Raw genomic sequence first — 20,645 nt, 5'->3', positions numbered from 1 at the left:
TGGAATGGCCCAGCCAGAGCCCAGACCTAAATCTGATTGAAAATCTGTGGGGTGGTCTGAAGAGGGCTGTGCACAGGAGATGCCCTCACAATCTGACAGATTTGGAGTGTTTCTGCAAAGAAGAGTGGGCAAATCTTGCAAAGTCAAAATGTGCCATGCTGATAGACTCATACCCAAAAACACTGAGTGCTGTAATAAAATCAAAAGGTGCTTCAACAAAGTATTGGTTTAAGGGTGTGCACACTTATGCAACCACATTATTTTAGTTTTTTCTTCACTCCACCTAAAAGATTTCAGTTTGTTTTCAATTGAGTGGTACAGTTTGTAGGTCACATTAAAGGTGGAAAAAGTTCTGAAATGATTTATCTTTGTCTCATTTTTGTACAGCACAGGGTGTGTAGACTTTTTATATCCACTTTATTCTCTACCACAAAGTAACATATTAGGCATCGGGATACCTTTATAAGCAGAAATTAGCAGTGAGCTAAGAAAAGACATAAGGTGGAAATACATGCCAGCATTAGATGCAGAAGATGGCATGTGGTTATGTTAGGGTTCCCCGTACCATTAATCTTTACTCGCCATTTCCTGTGCGAAAGGTAAGGTACCTTGCTTGTATGTTTGCTTTTACTTAACTGGCTTGTCCTGACTGATAGCTGTATCTGCCTTAAATTGTACGGGTTTGTTCCTTGCATCTCCCTAGATTGCCTTGTCTTCCGTCATGATGGCTTTTAAGGTATGCTTAGGATGCTTGTCTTGTTGTAGGAGCCATCTCCTCTTCAGCTTGGTTTCCCATTGGCATTTAGAATTTGCTGATATTTAGTGGAATCCATTCTCCCCCTACAAGGACAATGTTTCCTGTGCCACTGGCTGCTGCACAAGCACAAAGCATTATATATTCACCCCCATGTCTAACAGTTACTTAGGTGTTCCTTTTTTCTGAAAATAAACCTTTGGCAATGGTGGCCAAAGAGTTTGATTTAACCTTAACAGTTCTGGATCTATATCTGGTATGAGGCCACAGGAAAGGCTTCCTCCTGATAGCTCTCCTATACAGATTGTGTTTGTGCAACTCTACCCCATGGAACCACTGCTGTATCAGCCAAACCTTCCTGCACCTCCTTGCAGTCATATGAAGGTTTGCCTTTCAGCAGTTCTTTTTGAAAGTTTTCTTGCACTTCCAGATCTTGCCTTGACTTTGACAGTTCCCAGCTCACCTGCTACAGTATGTTCTACAATTCTGAGACACAGCCGGACTCATAGAGTCATACCTTTCGTGTGATACCTGTGTCACCAACACAAACAGGAAGCATATAGCAGTTCATAATTTACAAGACTTCAGTGAATGGTATGTATGGTCAGCAAAAAAGCTGAGAAATAAATTAACATTGATTAAATATGAATGTTTTTAAGTTTCTATTTTAAGTTGTCAATGTTACTTGAATGCCTGGAATATAATGTGTAAAAACAGTTTTTGCATCTTGCTATGTAAGCAGCATCCATATATTAACTGCCCACCTTACATAATGCATCTCTTCATATTTGAACAGCCTTTCATGTACCCTATACATAATAAATAATGTAACCCATATTGTAAAATATAAGGATATCATAAGTCCTTGGGGAGTTCCATGACCATGGAACCATGGACAAGACTTCCAATTTCTTATATTTGGAGTCAGTGAGTCGTGTGAGTCCTGTGGCAGAAGTCATGTGACCAAGCACCAATTATAACTGATGACATCACCAAGAACTGTTTATAAGGATATAATTTACAGGGTATTTATAGTGCTTGTGTATTAAAAAATCTAGTAGGACTATGGCCCAGGTGCTTCCTATAGCTATGAGATATTCATATACAAAGAGGAGCACCCATGAGACTTGCAGAAATAAGGTTTTAATTAATTCAACGTTTGCTGCTGCTCAGGGAGCCTTTATCAAAATTGAGCAGAACTGAAATGCTGACTGACTCACTTTTTACTTTATCCTGCAGGTCCCATAGGTGTTCCTATTTTTTCCCCAGAATTTTGCTAAGTTGCGTATGCAATTTAGGATTCGGTTTGGGATTTGTGGAAGTTTCAGTATCTGGACGGATCTGAAAAAAGTGGGTTTGGTGCAACCCTAATATAATTTAAATATTTACACCCACATATTTATATTTCGTCATAATTCTATATGTGTTTTTGCACACCAATTAGCTCTTTAACTGCCAACGATGTACAGCGTACGTCGTTGCAGGAAAAGGCTGTATCTGCCAACGATGTACGCCATACGTCCTTTGGCAGATAAAGATTCTCGCCGCTTCTGCAGAGAGTTTTAAGCAATGACATCCCCCTGGGCAACAAGCCAGGGGGGCTGTCATGTGTGCCCTGCGACGCAATCGTCGCAGGGCCGCCCCCCAAGCAGCAGACGCGATCGCATCGCGTCTGCTGCTTCCTCCCCGCTTCCTGGTTCTGGTTCCCCCCCACTCACCAGGATTGCAGCTGGACGGACTGCCATGTGGATCCCTGCTTCTGGACAGGTAAGTGGTTTTATTTTTTGCATTTACACACACTTACATACATTTATACCTACATACAGCACACAATTTACACACTTTTTTTTTTCATTTTGCACACTCATATACACTTATATATACTCATATACACACTTACATACTGTCACACTACTTTTACATATGTACACACGTGTATACACAAACTTTTTTTTTTTTTGTATTATTTTTTTTTTTCCATTTTACATCTCATTTTTAGTTTATTTTCCCTAAAAACTGTTTATTTTGACAGTGTGACTATTGGATCAGATATCCTGACCACTAATTACACAGTCGTGTGACTTATTTTGTTGTTTCGCTGATTTGCACAATTTTTGTGATTTTATTGCATTTTCATCCCTGTATAAGTGTTCCTGATCTGTTTTTAGCATAGCTTTGCCAGGTGTAACTTTGGTGTAGAAAAACAACTTTACCTATTTTGAATTCATCAGAATGTGTACTTTCCAAAAATATATGGTTTTCTGGGGGGTCTCTGTATAGCTAGGGGGTATTACGGCACATAATATGCTGACAGGGGGCTCTGTATGCAAAAGCTGAGTTGGCAGGCGAGAAATCCATATGCGCTATTTTCATTTTGGGGTCAGTACATACCACAGACTCTGGTATATCTATGCATATTGGGCATCAAACTGTTCAGTAGACCTCTGGTGTTCCTATTTGGAGTGATTTGCCTTTGTACGCAAGAAATTGTGTGAGATAAATGCAGCAAACTGCAACATTTTAAGGCGATTTTTTGAAATATCATAAAAATAGGCAAATTTAGGAACGCTTTGCAGCTTGGTATTTTGGAGTAAAAGGAAATGTGTGCCCATTATAGATTTGGGGGAATGTGTACTTTCCAAAAATATATGGCTTTCTGGGGTGAGCGTACTTTTTTGTAGCATTATCCCACATAAAGGATGTAAATGTGTTGATTTTCTGAAATGCCAAATATTTCGATAAACCTATACATATTGGGCATCAAACTGCTCAGTGGACCCCTGGCGTTCAAATTCAGGGTGTTTTATCTTGTTACCTAATGCTATGTGGGAGATAAGATGCTGCAAACTGGAAGCTTTGAGTGGATTTTTGGAAATGTCATCAAAATTGCTAACTTTAGAAATGCTTTGCGGCTTGGTACTTTGGAGTAGAAAGACATGGGTACCCATTTTAGATTCGGGAAAATGTGTACTTTCCAAAAATATATGACTTTCTGGGGTGAGCGTACTTTTTACTAGCTTTATCCCACATATAATGATGTAAATGTGTTGATTTTGCAGAAGCTGAAATGACAGATCATATGGGGGTATGTTCACATTGGGGCCCCTACATGCCACATACTTAGGTAAACCTATACATATTAGGCATCAAACTCTTCAGTGGACCCCTGGCGTTCAAATTTAGGGTGTTTTATCTTGGTACCTAATGCTATGTGGGAGATAAGATGCTGCAAATTGGAAGCTTTGAGGGGATTTTTGGAAATGTCATCAAAATTACCAGCTTTAGGAAAGCTTTGCGGCTTGGTACTTTAGAGTAGATAGACATGGGTACCCATTTTGAATTCAGGGGAATATGTACTTTTCAAAAATATATGGCTTTCTGGGGTGAGCGTACTTTATACTAGCTTTATCCCACTTATAATGATGTAATGTGTTGATTTTGCAGAAGCTGAAATGACAGAAATGACAGTTCATATGGGGTATGTTCACATTGGGGCCCCTACATGCCACATACTTAGGTAAACCTATACATATTTGGCATAAAACTATTCAGTGGACCCCTGGCGTTCATATTTAGGGTGTTTTATTTGGTTACTTCATGACCTGTAGGAAATAAGATCCTATAGACTGGAAGCTTTGAAGCGATTTTTTCAAAACTTCACAAATTTTTATAAAAACCTACAACTTTAGGAAAGCATTGTGACTTGATAGTTTGGAGTAGACAGACAATTGTGCCTACTCTGGATTCCCCAGAATCTGTTCATTCCAGAAATGTGTAATTTTCTGGGATAAACCTTCTGTTAGTGGAATTTTTGGCCTTGAAATCTAAAGTATGCACCTTTCTAAAGCAGTGCTTTGGAAATTTGGTAGTGTACTGCTGGGAGTTTTTGACCTATACAAGTGAGAAATCTCCATAAAATTATATATATTTGGTATTGACGTGTTCAGAAGACATGGGACTTTCCAAATCAGTTGTATTTTTGTGCATAAAATAATTTTTGTTTCTGGTATGTGTGTTTATATTATGTAAAATATGTTTTTTTTTTTAATTTTGTAGACATTTAGAAGCCCATATCTTGTTACAGAATTGGAATTACACCAAAATTCTACCAAATTTTGAAAGCTTAGTTTGTCCTGAAAAAAAACAATATATTTTTTTCCTGGGTAAACTAAAAGTCCCCCCCCCGAAGAAAGGCCCCTAAAGTGCAAAATGTTCAAAAACTGTCTGGCAGTAGAAGTTCCACTTTGGTCCAAAACGGCTGGCAGTGAAAGGGTTAAACGTACCCTGGACACAACTAAAAATTTATGGAAACATCAGCACCATTATACCATATCAATATATGTATTTATATGAAGATCCCCTCATAATATTTTATGATCAGAATTTCAACATAATTGTCAACATAATGGCTACATATCCCTGTGTACCTTTTTAAACATGCCCTGGACTGGGATTTAAAATAGGGCCTGAAATTTCAAGTACACAGAGGCCCAAACAGCCCCCCACCAGCCCAATAAATAGTGACTGTCTATGGCATCTTACAGCAGCCCCTCTGGCACTGCCAGTCTAGACCTGACTGGATTAATTTCACTCAATAGCATTTAGGGTTCAAACTGCTTTTGTTGGATGTTAAGGGCCAAGGGCCATGGCCCATGGGGAGATAAGTTGTCTGCGATAAACCACCACTGACTAATCTCCCTCAAATGCTTTCCCACCAGTGATCTTGTAAATTGGCTATGGCAAAACACGTGCCGCTTGCTTTTCTGCAGTAGTTAGATTTACATGATCACCGGTGGGAAAGCATTTTTGGGAGGTTAGTCACCCGCAGTAGTGCAGATTTATTGCAGGCAACGAATCTCGCAGTGGGCCATAACCCTAAAGGGGCACCGTGCTATCATAAAATATGTACCATGGGTACATGTACAGCAGTTTCACTTAGAAAGTGGCTTAGGAGGAAGGATTTTGGTACAAGTATGGGAGCTGTTATCTGGAAAACTGTTATTCTGAATTTAATTCTGAATTACAGGAAGGCCATCCCCCACTACTTTGTAGTAATAAAACTGTAGTGTGTACTTGATGGCAACTAAGCTGCATGAATCCTTATTGGCAAAGCAATTCTATGTTTTAATTATTTTTTTAATAGACTAAACCTAGGGAATTTATGAAATTTACGGTAAGATCCCTTATAAGGAAAACCCCAGGTGGAGAACAGTTCCTATACCTATATATGTAAAGATGTAATTTTTATTTCTGAAGGCAAAGTACATAAATAAAACATATCCATACATTGCAGTGGTCTGTGAGCCTCAGTAATTGTACCACAATATCATATAACAGAAACAGGACATGTAATTTGCTTCCGATATATCTTTTTTATTTCTCTGTTATTTTTATCTACAGCTGTCTTATGAGGAGTCCGCCCACATTATTCATCACTGGCCCCTGGGTTCAAAGCTTTCCTACACGAGAGACTAGCACTCAGCCCATCTGCACAGTAAGATGCCGGGTTTCCCCGGTATAGAGGGCAGGGAGGCACAAGCGCAGTGTACAGTATTCCTTAAAGAGCAGAGATCACACAGTTTGAGAATCAAAGAACGATATGGGTGGCTTTAACTCGAGTTGCTATCTCAGCCTCACGCGTTTCAGGCAGCAAGCTACAGTAGATGGGACTGACCGCAATGGCAACACAACACTGACACTCAGTGCTACAAAGATGAAAGCACATGTGAAGTAGCAATGGCTTCTCCCTGCTTTGTGCTATGGACCACAACCACTTCAACGAGTATAGATTTCATTATTTTTTTGTGTGTCTATTACAGTATCAGGCACTGGCCTTTTCTGATTTGATGGGATCCTCCACCTAAAGATAAACGAATCCGAATCCCATTAGCATATGCTAGTTATGATTTGGAAGGGTTAAAGTCGTCGCATAAACACAGAAGTGTAAAAATTTTTGCTGCGCACTTAATGCACAGCGACATTTAACCCTTCCAAATCCTAATTAGCATGCTAATAAGGATTCTGATTTGGTTCAGTATTCGGCCGAATCCCTTAACATGTATTCGGGGGTTCGGCCGAACCCAAAAAACTGGGTTCAGTGCATCCCTTATTCCAACTAAGATATAATTAATCCTTTTTAGAGGCAAAACAATCCTATTGGGTTTAATTAATGTTTAAATGATTTTTTAGTAGACTTATGGTATGGAGAGCAAAATGACAGAAAGATCCCTTATCTGAAAAACCCCAGGTCCCAAACATTCTGGATAATTGGTCCTATGCCTGTACATTTTTAATGGTCTTAAAGTTGCTTGTAAATGTAATTGTGCCTGAAAGCAGTGCTTGTTTATCCCTTTTGGGTTTCTGAGGATGACTCCTGAAACAATTTAGCAGAAGTATATTTTTCAGACATGCCCTCTGCTGCACTATATCAGTAGTCAGAACCAAGAATACAGAGAATATATACAGACAGATACTGATACATTGTCTTCGGACCCCTGTGCTAGTGGTCTAAAAACCATGCTTAAACCCAATGCAAGTGCTTCAGTTGGCACCCTGCCCCCTCAGTCGCACTGTCACAGCACACCTAAGGGCAGTGGCACACAGGGAGATTAGTAGCCTGCAATAAATCTTCACTATTGAGGGCGACTAATCTCCCCGACATGCCATCCCACCGGCAAAAATGTAAAGTTTCTTTGTGAAGAAACTTCCGGTGACCGAAGCAATGCATATATCATCCACCGGTGATTTACATTCTTACCAGTGGGAGATTAGTTGAGCGCAATAGTGAAGATTTATCATGAGTGACTAATTTTCCTGTGTGCCACTGCCATAAAGCCACCTATCATTCTCAGAACAGCAGCTACCCACCCAAAATCATATTGTCACAGCACACCTAAAGCTACCAAACATTCCCTTTACTATTAAAGGCCATACACAACTAGTGTTACATTTTTTTAAAAAAAAAAAACCCTGAAATGTGCGCCCCTCCATCATGATTGCGCCCTAGGTAGGTGCCTACTCTGCCAAGCCCTAGTTCCAGCCCTGCTTTCCATAGTGGTTGGTGCAAAGACTCTCTGGAAAGCAGAGGGACTTCACGTCCCAGATTCTATTAATTGTCAAGGTAAAAGTTGAGGCAGCATGACTCTGTGAGCCTAAAGCTGGCCATACACGAGCAGATCCGCTCGCTTGGCGACATCCTACGGGTGGGCGATATCAGGGACCATTTAGGTAAAAAAAATAATAATCCGATCGTTTGGCCCTGGGGCCAGACGATCGGATTATGTGGGCGGCAATGGGGCAGTCGGATCGGGGACCGCATCAATGAGCCGATGCGGTCCCCGATCCGACCAGATTTTCTAACCTGGCCGATCGAGATCTGGCCAATTTCAGGCCAGATATCGGTCGGCCAGGCCGATCTGCTCTCCCCATACACGGGCCGATTAGCTGCCGAATCGGTCCAAGGGACCGATATCGGCAGCTATAGTCGGCCCGTGTATGGCCACCTTAAGAGTAGTTGGGAATTGGTTTCTAGGAGTCAGGGGCAGACTCCCATGGTTTCCTTTAAATCTGTGGAATCAGGTATGTCTGTGTAGAAAACAAACTACATCTATATTTATATATGGAAGTTCAGATACTGCACCAACATAAACCCAACTGAATGAGCTCATGTCAAAAAGGGAGACTATTTTTTCCTTTTTAAAGCTGGTAAATGTGCTAATTTTTCAGTAAGTGTTTAAGCAGTCAAACGCATTCATTTCCTGGGGGTATGAGTGCAGAGCTCAACAGCATTACTTTGCACTAATGCCCATCTGAATCCTTACTCCTAGATCTGTATCAGATGAAGGGAGAAAAGATTATTAATGTCCATTCTAGATTGAATGTGCTGGCAAAAGCATTCTGTCCAATGATAGTTTTACCGGTAACTTTAAGACCTTAAGAGGAACAGGCCCATTATATATTTAGGGCCTTTATTGGGCACAGGGGACAATAAACAAATAAATAAATTTATCTTGGATACTTTGTTGCTGGCCAGAGGCACATATTCTTTCCTTTAAAGATATTAATAATAATATAAGATATTAGAAAACTTATAGATCAACCAGCACTGCTAGCAATATTAGTTCTTGTTAGCAACTGCTCATGTATATCGATGGGATCATGAACTGAAATCCTAAAGCAAGGACAACAGTGCCTAATGGATAAATAGTCTATGTCAGCATTCATCAACACAAGCGTGAGTGTTAATGTTGCTAAGTATAGGTAGGTACTAAAGGGCAAGGCACAAGTGAAGGCAAGTCTATCTTTTTTGCACCTTTGGAAATATCAGTCAAGATGGCCATTTATTGATTTTTACCCTCCTGAAGCTAAAGCACTTACATGTAAAACCTATTAAGATATTATCTCCCCAAAGCACTTAACAAGTTCTCCCAGTTCCCTTGGCCAGACTTGTGGCGTTGCTAGTCTTGTAGCCTAACAGATTGCAAGTCTGTAAGTGCGTCTGAAGATCCCCTGGAACAAGCGGATTCATTAACCAAGCACCATGTAGCTCAGACCACAAAAGATAAACCCCTTGCAATGTTACTCAAGCCGAGGTGGCTTTTTGCCACTTTTACAAGAGGACAGTGAAGTGCCCGTTCCATGTGGGCTGTACCATGCGGTAAGGTTTTGCAACTCCTGACAACAACTACACAATAACTAGAGAACAAACATATATTAAGAAAAGTTTACTATGTTTCCATAAGCCAAGAAGGTGATTAAATGCAGGGGGTGGGGGATATTTCTATTCTTTCCCACCTATGTGATTCATAAAATAGAAATTCTGTGTGTTTATTGAAATAAACATAACCCACTTTCACTTCAGACATAAGAGAATCACACAACATCCATTGCCTCACAAGGAGATTTTAGGCGACTTTGTAAAAATGAAGCGACTTGTATGTTTTCCTGCCAGAGATTTACTTTATTGTCGGTGGGATGTTTTTGATAGAGATTGGCCTCAAGGCAATTAATCTTCGGGTCTGTCATGGCCCTTACCTCACAAAGCAATAGCTTTAAAGTATTAACTTTTTTTTTTTAAAATCTCTAAAATTACTCTGTACAGCCCCCAATAGCATTCCTTTCTTTCTATATCCAGACTTATTTTGTTTCTCTAATACAGCCAATATAATTTACAGGTCTTTTACAAAATTCCTTGTCTAGCATGAGGCTCCGCCCCTTTCAGTTTCTGAGCACTCCTCCTTTCTCTGACTGATGACCTCAAAGAGGTGACTACTGCCCAAGTTTGGTTGATTTTAGTTGGAGCAGAAGCAGTGAGCATGCCCAGTAGGCACCACTTTTGGGTCTTTATAGTCAGAGAGAGAAGGAGTGCTCAGAAAGCAAGAGGGGGTGGAGCTTCACTCTAGACAAGGAAGTAACTAATAGAACTGCTGTTTAGCTGCTTGTAATAGAGAAACACAATCAATCTGCATGCAGGGACAAGGGTTTGTTATTCTGCGGATTGTTTTAAAGTAATTTCTGGGAATTTTAGAGGAATACTTGTTTTTTTCAAAACCCATTAGTTAATAGAGCTTCTCCAGCAGAAATCCATTTTTTTTTTTAAAAAATGGAGATTTTTTTTATATTTAATTTTAAAAAAATCACACAGAGCTAGCCATATTCTTCATTTCACAGGGTGCCACAACCATGTGACCTCTGCTCTGATAAACTTCAGTTACTCTTTACTGTTGCACTGCAAGTTGTCCCCCCGTCCTTTCCCACCCAGCAGCCAATTAGCAGACCAATGGGCAGGTAGCAAGATAGCAGCTCCCTGACAGCTGTATTTCTAAAAGTGGTAAAAGTGTATTTACTATAAATGAATACATTTATAAATGAATAACATTTTAAATACCAGAATACTTCAAATACCAATTCTGGGGTATACAGCCTCCCAACTATTTCTCTCCAGCCTGCTGTTAGACATATTTTTAGGTCTACAACTAAAAAATAGACAAAAAGTATGGCTATGTTGTTCTTTCTATTCTATTTGTAACCTGACCTGTGTATCTTCCTCTGAGACCCAAACCATTGTATACATGCTAGGGTAACTGACCCTAGGCTAGCACTGGGTACTACATACTAAAAAGTCAATTTAGGTGGAACTAGTCCTTTAAACAGAAGTAATTAGATAAAAATGATCGGTTACATAAATCCGAGATAACCTTCATACAAGACAAGCTACGTCCCCTGGGTTTATAGGAATTACCATATGTCACAAGCATTGTGCCTACCCAGGTGGCAGATACAGCACATATTTATGTAACGGATGAGACATCTGCTTCCAGCACGAGCTCCACGGTGAGAGATGGTGTCTGTCACCTGTCACCCAGTATTTGTTACACCATGTATAAGAGAATAAATGCCGCCCTGCTTGTTGTGTAATGGTTTACAGGAATGAACCATTTGCACTGAGAATATGAATAAAATGACAAACCGATTTAATACACAGGTATAGGATCTATTATCTGGAATATTTGGGAACTGGAGTTTTCCGGATAAGGGTAATTTGGATCATACCATAAGTCTGCTAAAAATCATTTAAACATTAAATAAACCATTTGACACCAAATTGAATTCATGCAGATTACAGGTATGGGACCTGTTATCAAGAATGCTCGGGACCTTGGGTTTTCCGGATAAGGGGTATTTCCATAATTCGGATCTCTTACCTTTAGTCTACTGAAAAAAAATATTTAAACAGTAATTAAAGCCAATAGGATTGTTTTGGCTCCAATAAGGATTAATTATATCTTAGTTGTGATCAAGTACAAGGTGCTATTTTATTATTACAGAGAAAAAGGAAATAATTTTTAAAAAATTAGTATTATTTTATTAAAATGGAGTCTATGGGAGATGACCTTTCCGTAATTCTGAACTTTCTGGATAATGGGTTTCTGGATAAGGGGTCCAATACCTGTACTTCCTAAAATGGACTCTGGCTGCTAAGCAGAAATAAAAGCCCCATAATATGATCAAATTATTTTGCTGACACAAAGCATTGGGGAGATGCAGACACTAGTAGAAAGACTAATTTCTCTGTCTAAGACCTGGAAAGGGGCAGATATGGTTTTAGGAAAAATGGGGCCTTGGGCACAGTACCAAACTGCACTGGAGGTATAGAGCCATTTCATAAATGCCATTTTCACTGGAAAAAGAATGCCACAGTTATATTTTCATGTTTAAACTGACAATATATCCTGCTGCCATAGCTACATACCCAGATCTACACTGATAGTCAGTATGTATGATGGCAAAAATGATGATCTATGAATTTGGCAGATTATACACAGAAAGCAGGGGTAATAATAATGCCAATTCATTTTAGAAATATGTATGATATGGCCACTGGATAATGGCATCCCCAGCACATTATACAGCAAAGCAATAGGTAATTGCATCCCCAATACATCATAAAGTGAGCACAGTGGGTACTGGCAGCTTATCATATTACACAGTTAGAGCAGTGGGTAATGGCAACCCCAGCACATTATAGAATGAGAGCTAAAAGTAATACCTTATATTGAAAGAAGCACACCTCTATACTCCAGCAAATGCCTTTAAGCCATTTATTTCAGCAGAAATGCAGCCCAAGCTTTCAGGGTAACACCCCCTTCCTCAGGTGCAAGCTAAGGGTAATGGCATCCCCAACATAATATAAAGTGAGAACAAAGGGTAACAGCATCTCAGCCCATTATAGAGTAACAGAATGGCATCCCTGTCACATTACAGAGTGAGTGGAGTGGATAGTGGCACACCAAGTACATTATATAGTAAAATGAACTACTGGCACCAAAAACGCATTTAATAACAATGTACTTATGATACTGCCACTCCATACCGAGTGGGGGCAGTGGGGCTGGAAATCCAAGATTACTATACAGGATAAAGTGGCTCAGTCATTCCAGCAAATGATAGGACAGTTAGTTTAGTTGGTGAATTGTCGGATTCAGATTTTTAGCAGTTTTGTCGCATAGTAAATGTTTAAAAAATCGCAACTTTAAAAAAATCAGAATCGAAAAAAAAAAAATCCGACCATTAGTAAATGGCCCCCATAGTGAGTACAGGTATGGGACATGTTATCCAGAATGCTCGGGACCCGGGGGTTTTCTGGATAAGAGATCTTTCCGTAATTTGGATCTCCATAAATTAAGTCTGCTAAAAAATTATTCAAATATTGAATAAACCCAATAGGATTGTTTTGCCTCCATTAAGGATTAATTATATCTTAGTTGGGATCAAGTACAAGGTACTGTTTAATTATCACAGAGAAAAAGGAAATCATATTTAAAAATTAGAATTATTTGCTTATAATGGAGTCTATGGGAGATGGCCTTTCCGTAATTTGGAACTTTCTGGATAATGGGTTTCTGGATAAGGGATTCCATACCTGTACCTAGCATATCATGGTATAGTTAGTCAACGACTATATATATTTGTCTATTGGGCCCCAAGCATATAATGCTAAAATATAGTGGTTAAGCTGCATATAATCTGTGGTAAAAACATGTCATTTCCTTTTATTAGTGGCTGTTATAATTTTTTTTAACCAAGGATACATACCAACCACATAATTCCTAGCAGCTCCCTTACACAAGTCTTTGTCCCCATTATGACTGTAACAATTTTGCCCATCAAAGCAACTGAGAACTGGACAATTGCTCTATTCAGAGTTGCCTTTAGTGGCACAGCAGTATGTATAACATAAAATACACCTTATTTTGTTATTTAGTTCTCTCATGTTTTGGCTTTATGAACTCATTATTTGTATTTCTCCAGGGAAGGATTGTCCAGCAATCCGAATGTTTCCAGACAGATATTTTGTTTTATAGATGCTTCAGAACCATATACAGAATAATGGAATATTTCCCAAAATGCCTGACTGAATCAATCTCCTGTCAAGTCATTCTTTAAACCTGGTAACTTCCATAAACCTCAGGATATTGCTTTACCTCTCATTATGCCTCCCTTCCATAATGTGCTGGTTCCAGAACACAGAATTCCTATTTTATGAGAAAAACTTCTTTCCATGCAATCAGGTTAATATGGAAATGTATTGCTACAATTATGATATCTATTATGATACCATTCTGCAAATGCTGCTCATGAGATTTAAACCGGCACCCTTCATAAATCCCTTTATGTCTATATAAAAAGGGCCAGCATCTACAATATCATGTGCCTTTGCAATCATGCAGTTTGAGGGAGGCCCAGAGATACTTGCAGGGAGGACAAAAGACACAGAGAAAGAGAGAAACAGCACAAGATAATTCCGATATAAGGTAAATTATAAAACATTTTGGGTGCATTTAGGAAAGCTGATTGCGTGCCATTTCCTTTGTAGCCTGTGCTTTCTGCACAAATAGCTGAATTTTACCGTCCAGATAAATAAAGGGAAAGTATAAGTGCATGAAGGTGCAGAAATAGCTGCCCAATACAATCATTTTAAGTACTATCCAGGCAGGGGAACCTCTAAATCCACTCTGCTACTGTTTGTAGAAATGTTTCATGAAGGCTCATCTTGCCATCCAGCACCGATGCTCCCTTAATGCTTTGACTTTGAGTGCTAAACAGAAACTTCAGCAAACGAACCTTCTTTTGAAAACATATTCTGCCAGTTGTTAAAAAAAAGTAACCAATGCTTTTAAACAATTATCCTTTAATATATAACGAAGGTCAATGGATCCCTGGAAATATCAAGCGCACTTGTAATAAATAAAGATTGGTGGGCTGATTGCGGAGAAACTGCACATGAGATATTCTAGCTGGATTTTCTAGAAATGTTCCTAATTTCTCACATATTTTGGTAGCCTTTCCAGGGATAGAGGCATACATGGCCTGATGCAAAGTTTACATAGGGGCAACCACCTCTGAGGCTTCCCACTGGGTCCCAGGCCCCTCTTAAAGGCATGTTAATGCCTATAAGAGGGGCCTGGATGAGTTCTTGAACAAGCATAGTATCCAAGGCTATTGTGATACTAATATCTACAGTTAGCATTAATGTTTGTATATATACTGTAGTTTATGTATGTGAGTGTATGTATAGGTTTGTGTGTGCTGGGTTTACTTGGAAGGGTTGAACTTGATGGACTCTGGTCTTTTTTCAACTCTATGTAACTATAGGGATAAGCCCCATTGGTCCAAAGTCCCATATAGAATTAAAAATGGCTGTAATGGCCCCCAACCAGACCAAAAAAATTATTACATTATTTTTTAGAATGAAATAAACTTTTTAAAATGACAATATGCATCCTCTTTGTGTGCAGTTAGAGCAGTAAATCTCTCCCATTCATTTTTACAAGCTTCTTCCCCCAGGCCTGTGTAAAATCACTGAGGAGGGAAAGTAGATCATTTGGTGCTAATGTGTAAAGCTCTCTCCCTTCCTTGTCTATTATCCTTGAGAGCACAGGCAGCAGAGCTGGAGAGGGGTAGTAAATGAGAGAGCTAAATTGTTTGCCTTTTCACTCTCAGTGATTACAAAAAGTTCTGAGGGTGTGAATTGGTGAAAATAATAACATCAATTAGAAACTAAACAAGCAAGCAAACTAACAACAAGAAAAGAGAAAAAATACCAAAAGAAAATTAAAACATAGTAGGCAGCAGTACAGTTACACTATTATGTGATTTAAATGAAATAGTTTGTATTACATCAGTGATTCTTAATGGTAAATATGACACCCACTAAAGATGGACGCTTGATACATGTAGAAGTAGGTGAAAAAATGTAAAGGGCTGTCGAGACCTTAGCCATTTAGTTTGAAATAGGCTCAGAATATAATGGTGCTCCACAAAGCATATCTGTTATCTGCTAAGTAACCTGCACAATTTAGCCCTATTTCAGTTTGAATAGCTGCCCCCATGGCTACACAACAGCTTTTTTATATAAACTATAATTGGGTTTATGTAGCAAACACACCAGTGCAGGACAGCAGCAGTACACTATATTTTAATTAATTAAACACTTCTTTAACTAGTCTTATTCAATTGCTCTTTGTTGTGCAAAAGTACACAAATGTACAAAATGCCCCTTTCAGTCCTCATATTCTAAAGCATCTTTAAACTCAAGAAAGTTTAGAGATTCCACTGGAGTTGCTTAAAATTAGCAACTTTTCAATATTAATCTGGCGCATTCAAATTCAGCGGGTGGTAGTAAAGGCTATGGGTCTTATTCATAAAAAGGTGCAAAGTATGAAAAATTGGTTCAAGTGGGTTGCGCCGTTAGTTGCAATTTCTTGCACTCCAGAAAATAGTGTAAAAAGGGATTTTGTGATACTCACCCTTAAACCTATGTTCTCTTTAGATGCCTGTGGGACATGGGTACTGTAGGTATAGCATCCACCACCAAGAGGCAGGACATGAGGAAGAAGACTCCTCCCCTGCTCATAGCCTCATTGATCCACCTTGAGATAATGGCATTAGAAGCAGAGGAACCCTTTTTGGGGCCTGTTGGAAGGACCAACAGGGAAGAGGAAGATCTGAAGTCCTTGGTATGGTCTAGGTAAAATTTGACTGCTCTGATGGGATCCAAAGAGTGGAAGGCTCTCCTTAGGTGAGCTAGGCAAAAATTTAAGGCAGAAATTTGGAAATTGATGTGAAAATTTTGAGGCATGAAAGAAGGCACTGTGTGAAGGACTACCCTGTCCAAGTGAAAGATGTGGAAGGAAGCCTGACATGACAGCGAGCTAAGCTTGAAAACGCCTTGGGCTGAGGCAATCACGAGGAGAAATGTGGTCTTCCAAGTGAGCCAGGGTAAGAGAACCAAAGCTAAGGGTGTAAAAGGTTCGAACAAGGTCCCAAGGAGGAATGGGTGCCCTATATGGGGGTGCTATGTGGGCTACCCCTTGAAGAAAGGTTTGAACGTCTGGTAGGGAGGCTAGACGCCTTTGAAAGATGGCTAAGTCTGATAATACCTTGCGCTGAAAGAATAGGGTTTCAATAGCCAAGCCATCCAGATCAGAAACTGTGGTGTAGGGATCGGCCTCTGAATAGGTGATACCCATTGGGCAAGCAAGAAAGGTAGCATCTCATGTGGAGTGAAAGAACAATCCTCTGATTGTGACAGTTGCACTGAAAAGAGTTTGCAGGGGCTTTAGCCTCCTTGAGATCCAAGCATTTGAGAACCAAAGAAATCAAGGAGTCAAGATTCCCAAAATAAGTTTTAGATAGATCATCACCTTCTTCTACATTGTTCCCCCCTTCACAAGAGGAACACAATTGTTCCTTGCAGCCTGAAGGCAAGAAATTGCAGCATTTGGCACAAGCAAGAAATTTTACTTTGGAATGTGTGTCACCAGTGAATATAGAGGTGTTGTCACTAACAACCCCCAGGGTATATCATACAGATGTGCAAGCGAGGGGGTTCTAACAGGTGCTGGCATAATGACCCCAGCAGCCAAATCAATTTCTCTGTGAGGCTGCAATGTTATTGTTGTTGTAATATTCATTAACTACTTTTATATTTAGGTCCTCTTCTATAAATATATTAGTTGTTCATTCAAACATTCCCCGGTTGCTAAGGTAATTTGAACCCCAGCAACCAAATGTTAAAAAGAAAAAAAATACAAGCATTAAAAAAAATCATACATTGTCTCTAAAAGTTAACTCAAAGGCAAACAACTCCTTTAAAGTGGCACCAATGTGGTTTGGGTGGGGAAGAAAAGAGGGCCCTATGTGGGTGGAGCTTTAAGTGAAAACCCTAAACTTTCTGGGAAGCCATTACTTTCATTTTAAATAAATACTTTTTGTAAACATTAGAAGAGAATGAAAACACTCTGCTGCAGACTTTGCCAAGTCAGAACTGCTAAACACAAAAAAATAAGATGAACAGTGACAGGTACCAAGTTCCTTATACTCACTGCCGCTTCTGCCCGCCCAGTTGACTCCAAACCTCCACTACGAAGCCGTCAAAGCGCTCATCCTAAAGATATAACAGGCTATTTAGCATTGATCTGAGCTGCAGCTTTACACAGCTCTCTCAGGAGTTTACATCTGATTAGCGCAGGATTAAACAGTTAGCCAGCAATCCAGCACATTGCCAACTTTTAGGCTATTAGAAAAAGGACGGACAAGACAAGACGTGAATACTGGAGATGCCCACAAGCAGGAGAAAAATCCCAATGCACTGAATATTAATCTTTTTTCTCTGATAAACACATAAGACATTCTAGACAGAAGGAAACTCCCCCAACATGTTACTATTTAACAGACACCTTGAATGAAAGATGTTACTTGAGCTGAATGGGAATAAATCAATCAGACCTTTGCAGTCTGCACCATGGCACCGGCAAGCTCTTCTATCTCATCTTCGCTGCTGAACACACTCTCAAAGTCCTGATAAGACCAACCATCAAATAGGATGCGTGGAACTGCAGGTAGAGCAATGGAAGGAATTGTTAACACTTATACACTTTTGATCCGAATGAACGCATTTCATCATGGGGGGAATGATAAGCAAAAACATTAGCCCCCTATGATTTATGTGTGCCAAAGCCACAGTTAGCGGTGCAGCCCAGAATATAACCAGGACAATCTTCATATATACTCACCAATCTGAGTGCTCTTGGACGTCTTCCTAATGTCCTTTATCCATCCTGAAACAAGAACAAAGTCCAAACTGTAGTAATATTAAAAGTATTATGCCGCATTAGTAAGAAAAGTGAGCTATTTAAAGGACAATGAAAGGTTAATAAAAATTAGAAGTAAGTCTAAAGGCATTCCTTTTAAGTACTGTACTACCTGCATATCTAAATTCCCAGATCCCTGCTTGCTTCTCTGAGATATGGTGCTGGCAGCCTACAGCAGTGTGAAGCCTACAGTGACATCACTGAAATCTCTCTCCCCTTCCTGTAGGTGCCAGCGGTAGCCTTCCTATTCTCTGAGCATGTGTGTAACTTGATCCTGTCTCCTGTTCTGAGCTACACATGCCCACCATCAGAAGCGGATCTGGCAGAGGGGAGGGGGGAGGGGAGGGAATGAAACACATGTGCAGTATGAAGCAAGGAGGGAAAGGAAGGGAGAATACCTTTTTAGAGATGGCTGCCTGTTCTAGAAAATGTGAAGTAAGTGTGACTGAGTAAATATTTGATTAGGTGAGCCAAAAGTGTGGCGTTTTTACTAAACAATAGGAGGACTATTGGGCAGTATGCTTTTAAAATTTTGACTTGCATTCTCCTTTAAAGGGGTTTGTTCACCTTTGAGTTGAGAAAGTCTGCACATTTTTTGAAGACACTTTGCAAATGGTCTTCAATTTTTTATTTGTGATTTTTTTTAATTATTTACATTTTTGTTCAGCAGTTCTCCAAATTAGAATTTTTTCAAGCTGGTTGCTAGGGTCCAATTTACCTTAGCAACCAAGGAGTGGTTTGAATGTAACATAGGTATAGGATCCCTTATCCGGAAACCCGTTATCCAATAAATTCTGAATTACATAAAGGCCATCTTCCATAGACTCCATTATAAGCAAATAATTGTAATTTTTAAAAATGATTTCCTTTTTCTTTGTAAAAAATAAAACAGTACCTTGTACTTGATCCCAACTAAGATATATTTAATTGGATGCAAAACAATCCTGTTAGGTTTAAATGATGTTTAAATTATTTTTTAGTAGGCTTAAGGTATGGAGATCCAAATTATGGAAAGATCCCTTATCCGGAAAGCCCCAGGTCCCGAGCATTCTGGATAACAGGTCCTGCACCTGTACTGGTATATGACTAGGAGTGGACCTGAACGTAAAAATAAGTTATAAATGTAACAAGAACAATAGAGCTGTAGCTTCACAGAGCAATAGTTTTTTTGACTGCTGGGGTCGGTGAACCCCATTTGAAAACTGCAAAGAGTTAGAAGAAGGCAAATAATTCAAAAACTATAAAAAAAAATGAAGACCAATTGAAAAGTTGCTTACAACTTGTCATTTTATAACATATTAAAAGTTAAATTAAAGGTGAACCACCCCCTTAAGAACTGTAAACCCAACAGCAAGCCAGTGATGAAGGGGTCATTTCTTCCTACATGAATAAGAATCCTCCAGACATAAATCCTCTTTGAGACAACCCACAGTGCAGGTGTGTTTCTACTGGGGAAATGGTATGAAAGTTGCAATGAGTGTCAGGGGGGCTGCCTTAAAGGAGAAGGAAAGGTAAAAACCAAGTAAGCTTTATTATAAAGGTTTATGTAAATACAGCCATAAGCACTTACAGAAACGCTGCACTGTGTCCTCTATCAAAAGAAACACAGGATTTATTTTATTCTTTTATGTATACATGTTCTTCTGTGTCAGACTTGTGCTCTCAGAAAAATCCTTCAGGGTATGGGCACTTAGTTTATTCCTCTCACCCTCTCCCTTCCCTTCTGCTCCTCCCACTCCCATCAGAATTTGCTCCCCCTCTTTGGGTAATCTGAGCTACCAGCAGCTAGAGCTGCAGCATGGAAGTTACTGAGACCAAGCTAAAATGACAGCTGCTATCTTAAACAAACAGAGGGAGTTTCTAGGGCAACTCAGGTATGGTAAAGCTTTCTGCAGAATAAATAAAGCATTCTAGCTTGCACTAGTGTGGCAAATCTACTGGCAATAAAATTCTTCTCCTTTAATAACCAATGCATATTAGAAATTTGACCTTCACATGGTTCATTGTTTATAAGAGCAAAGCAATAAAAATAAGCTAGCATTCTGCGTTTGCGATATACCAACCTTGATCTACATCATGAAGCCCAGTAATGTGATAGGCCTCTTTGCCTTTCCTCTTTATCTGCAGCCAAACTGGAGAAATGAGGGTAAATTTGGCCGCAAATGTCTTGGCGATATCGTAGCCATGGCCGTTCCACTGTTGAAAAAACAAGAAAAACCAATGAAATGGGAATAGGT

At 39.5% G+C, this 20,645-nt stretch overlaps 1 protein-coding gene across 5 annotated transcripts in view; it reads right to left on the bottom strand.

Annotated features, from left to right (window-relative positions):
* chid1 (chitinase domain containing 1) overlaps nt 1-20,645 on the bottom strand; it is a 163,882-nt gene that overhangs the window by 130,561 nt on the left and 12,676 nt on the right. For all 5 annotated transcript variants that reach the window (XR_004222175.1, XM_012960959.3, NM_001008104.1 and 2 more), the window contains 4 exon segments: nt 20,472-20,604; nt 18,331-18,375; nt 18,044-18,150; nt 17,641-17,702 (listed from right to left, as the gene is read on the bottom strand). Coding sequence is in view for 4 of the 5 variants with exons in the window: in XM_012960959.3 (XP_012816413.1) it covers nt 17,641-17,702; nt 18,044-18,150; nt 18,331-18,375; nt 20,472-20,604 (347 nt within the window). In the remaining variant the exon portion in view is untranslated.

This window comes from Xenopus tropicalis, chromosome 4, assembly GCF_000004195.4.
Source record: "Xenopus tropicalis strain Nigerian chromosome 4, UCB_Xtro_10.0, whole genome shotgun sequence".
Lineage (NCBI taxonomy): Eukaryota > Metazoa > Chordata > Amphibia > Anura > Pipidae > Xenopus > Xenopus tropicalis.
Note: the sequence above shows the minus strand (reverse complement) of the source record. Positions and strands in the feature narration are given on the sequence as shown.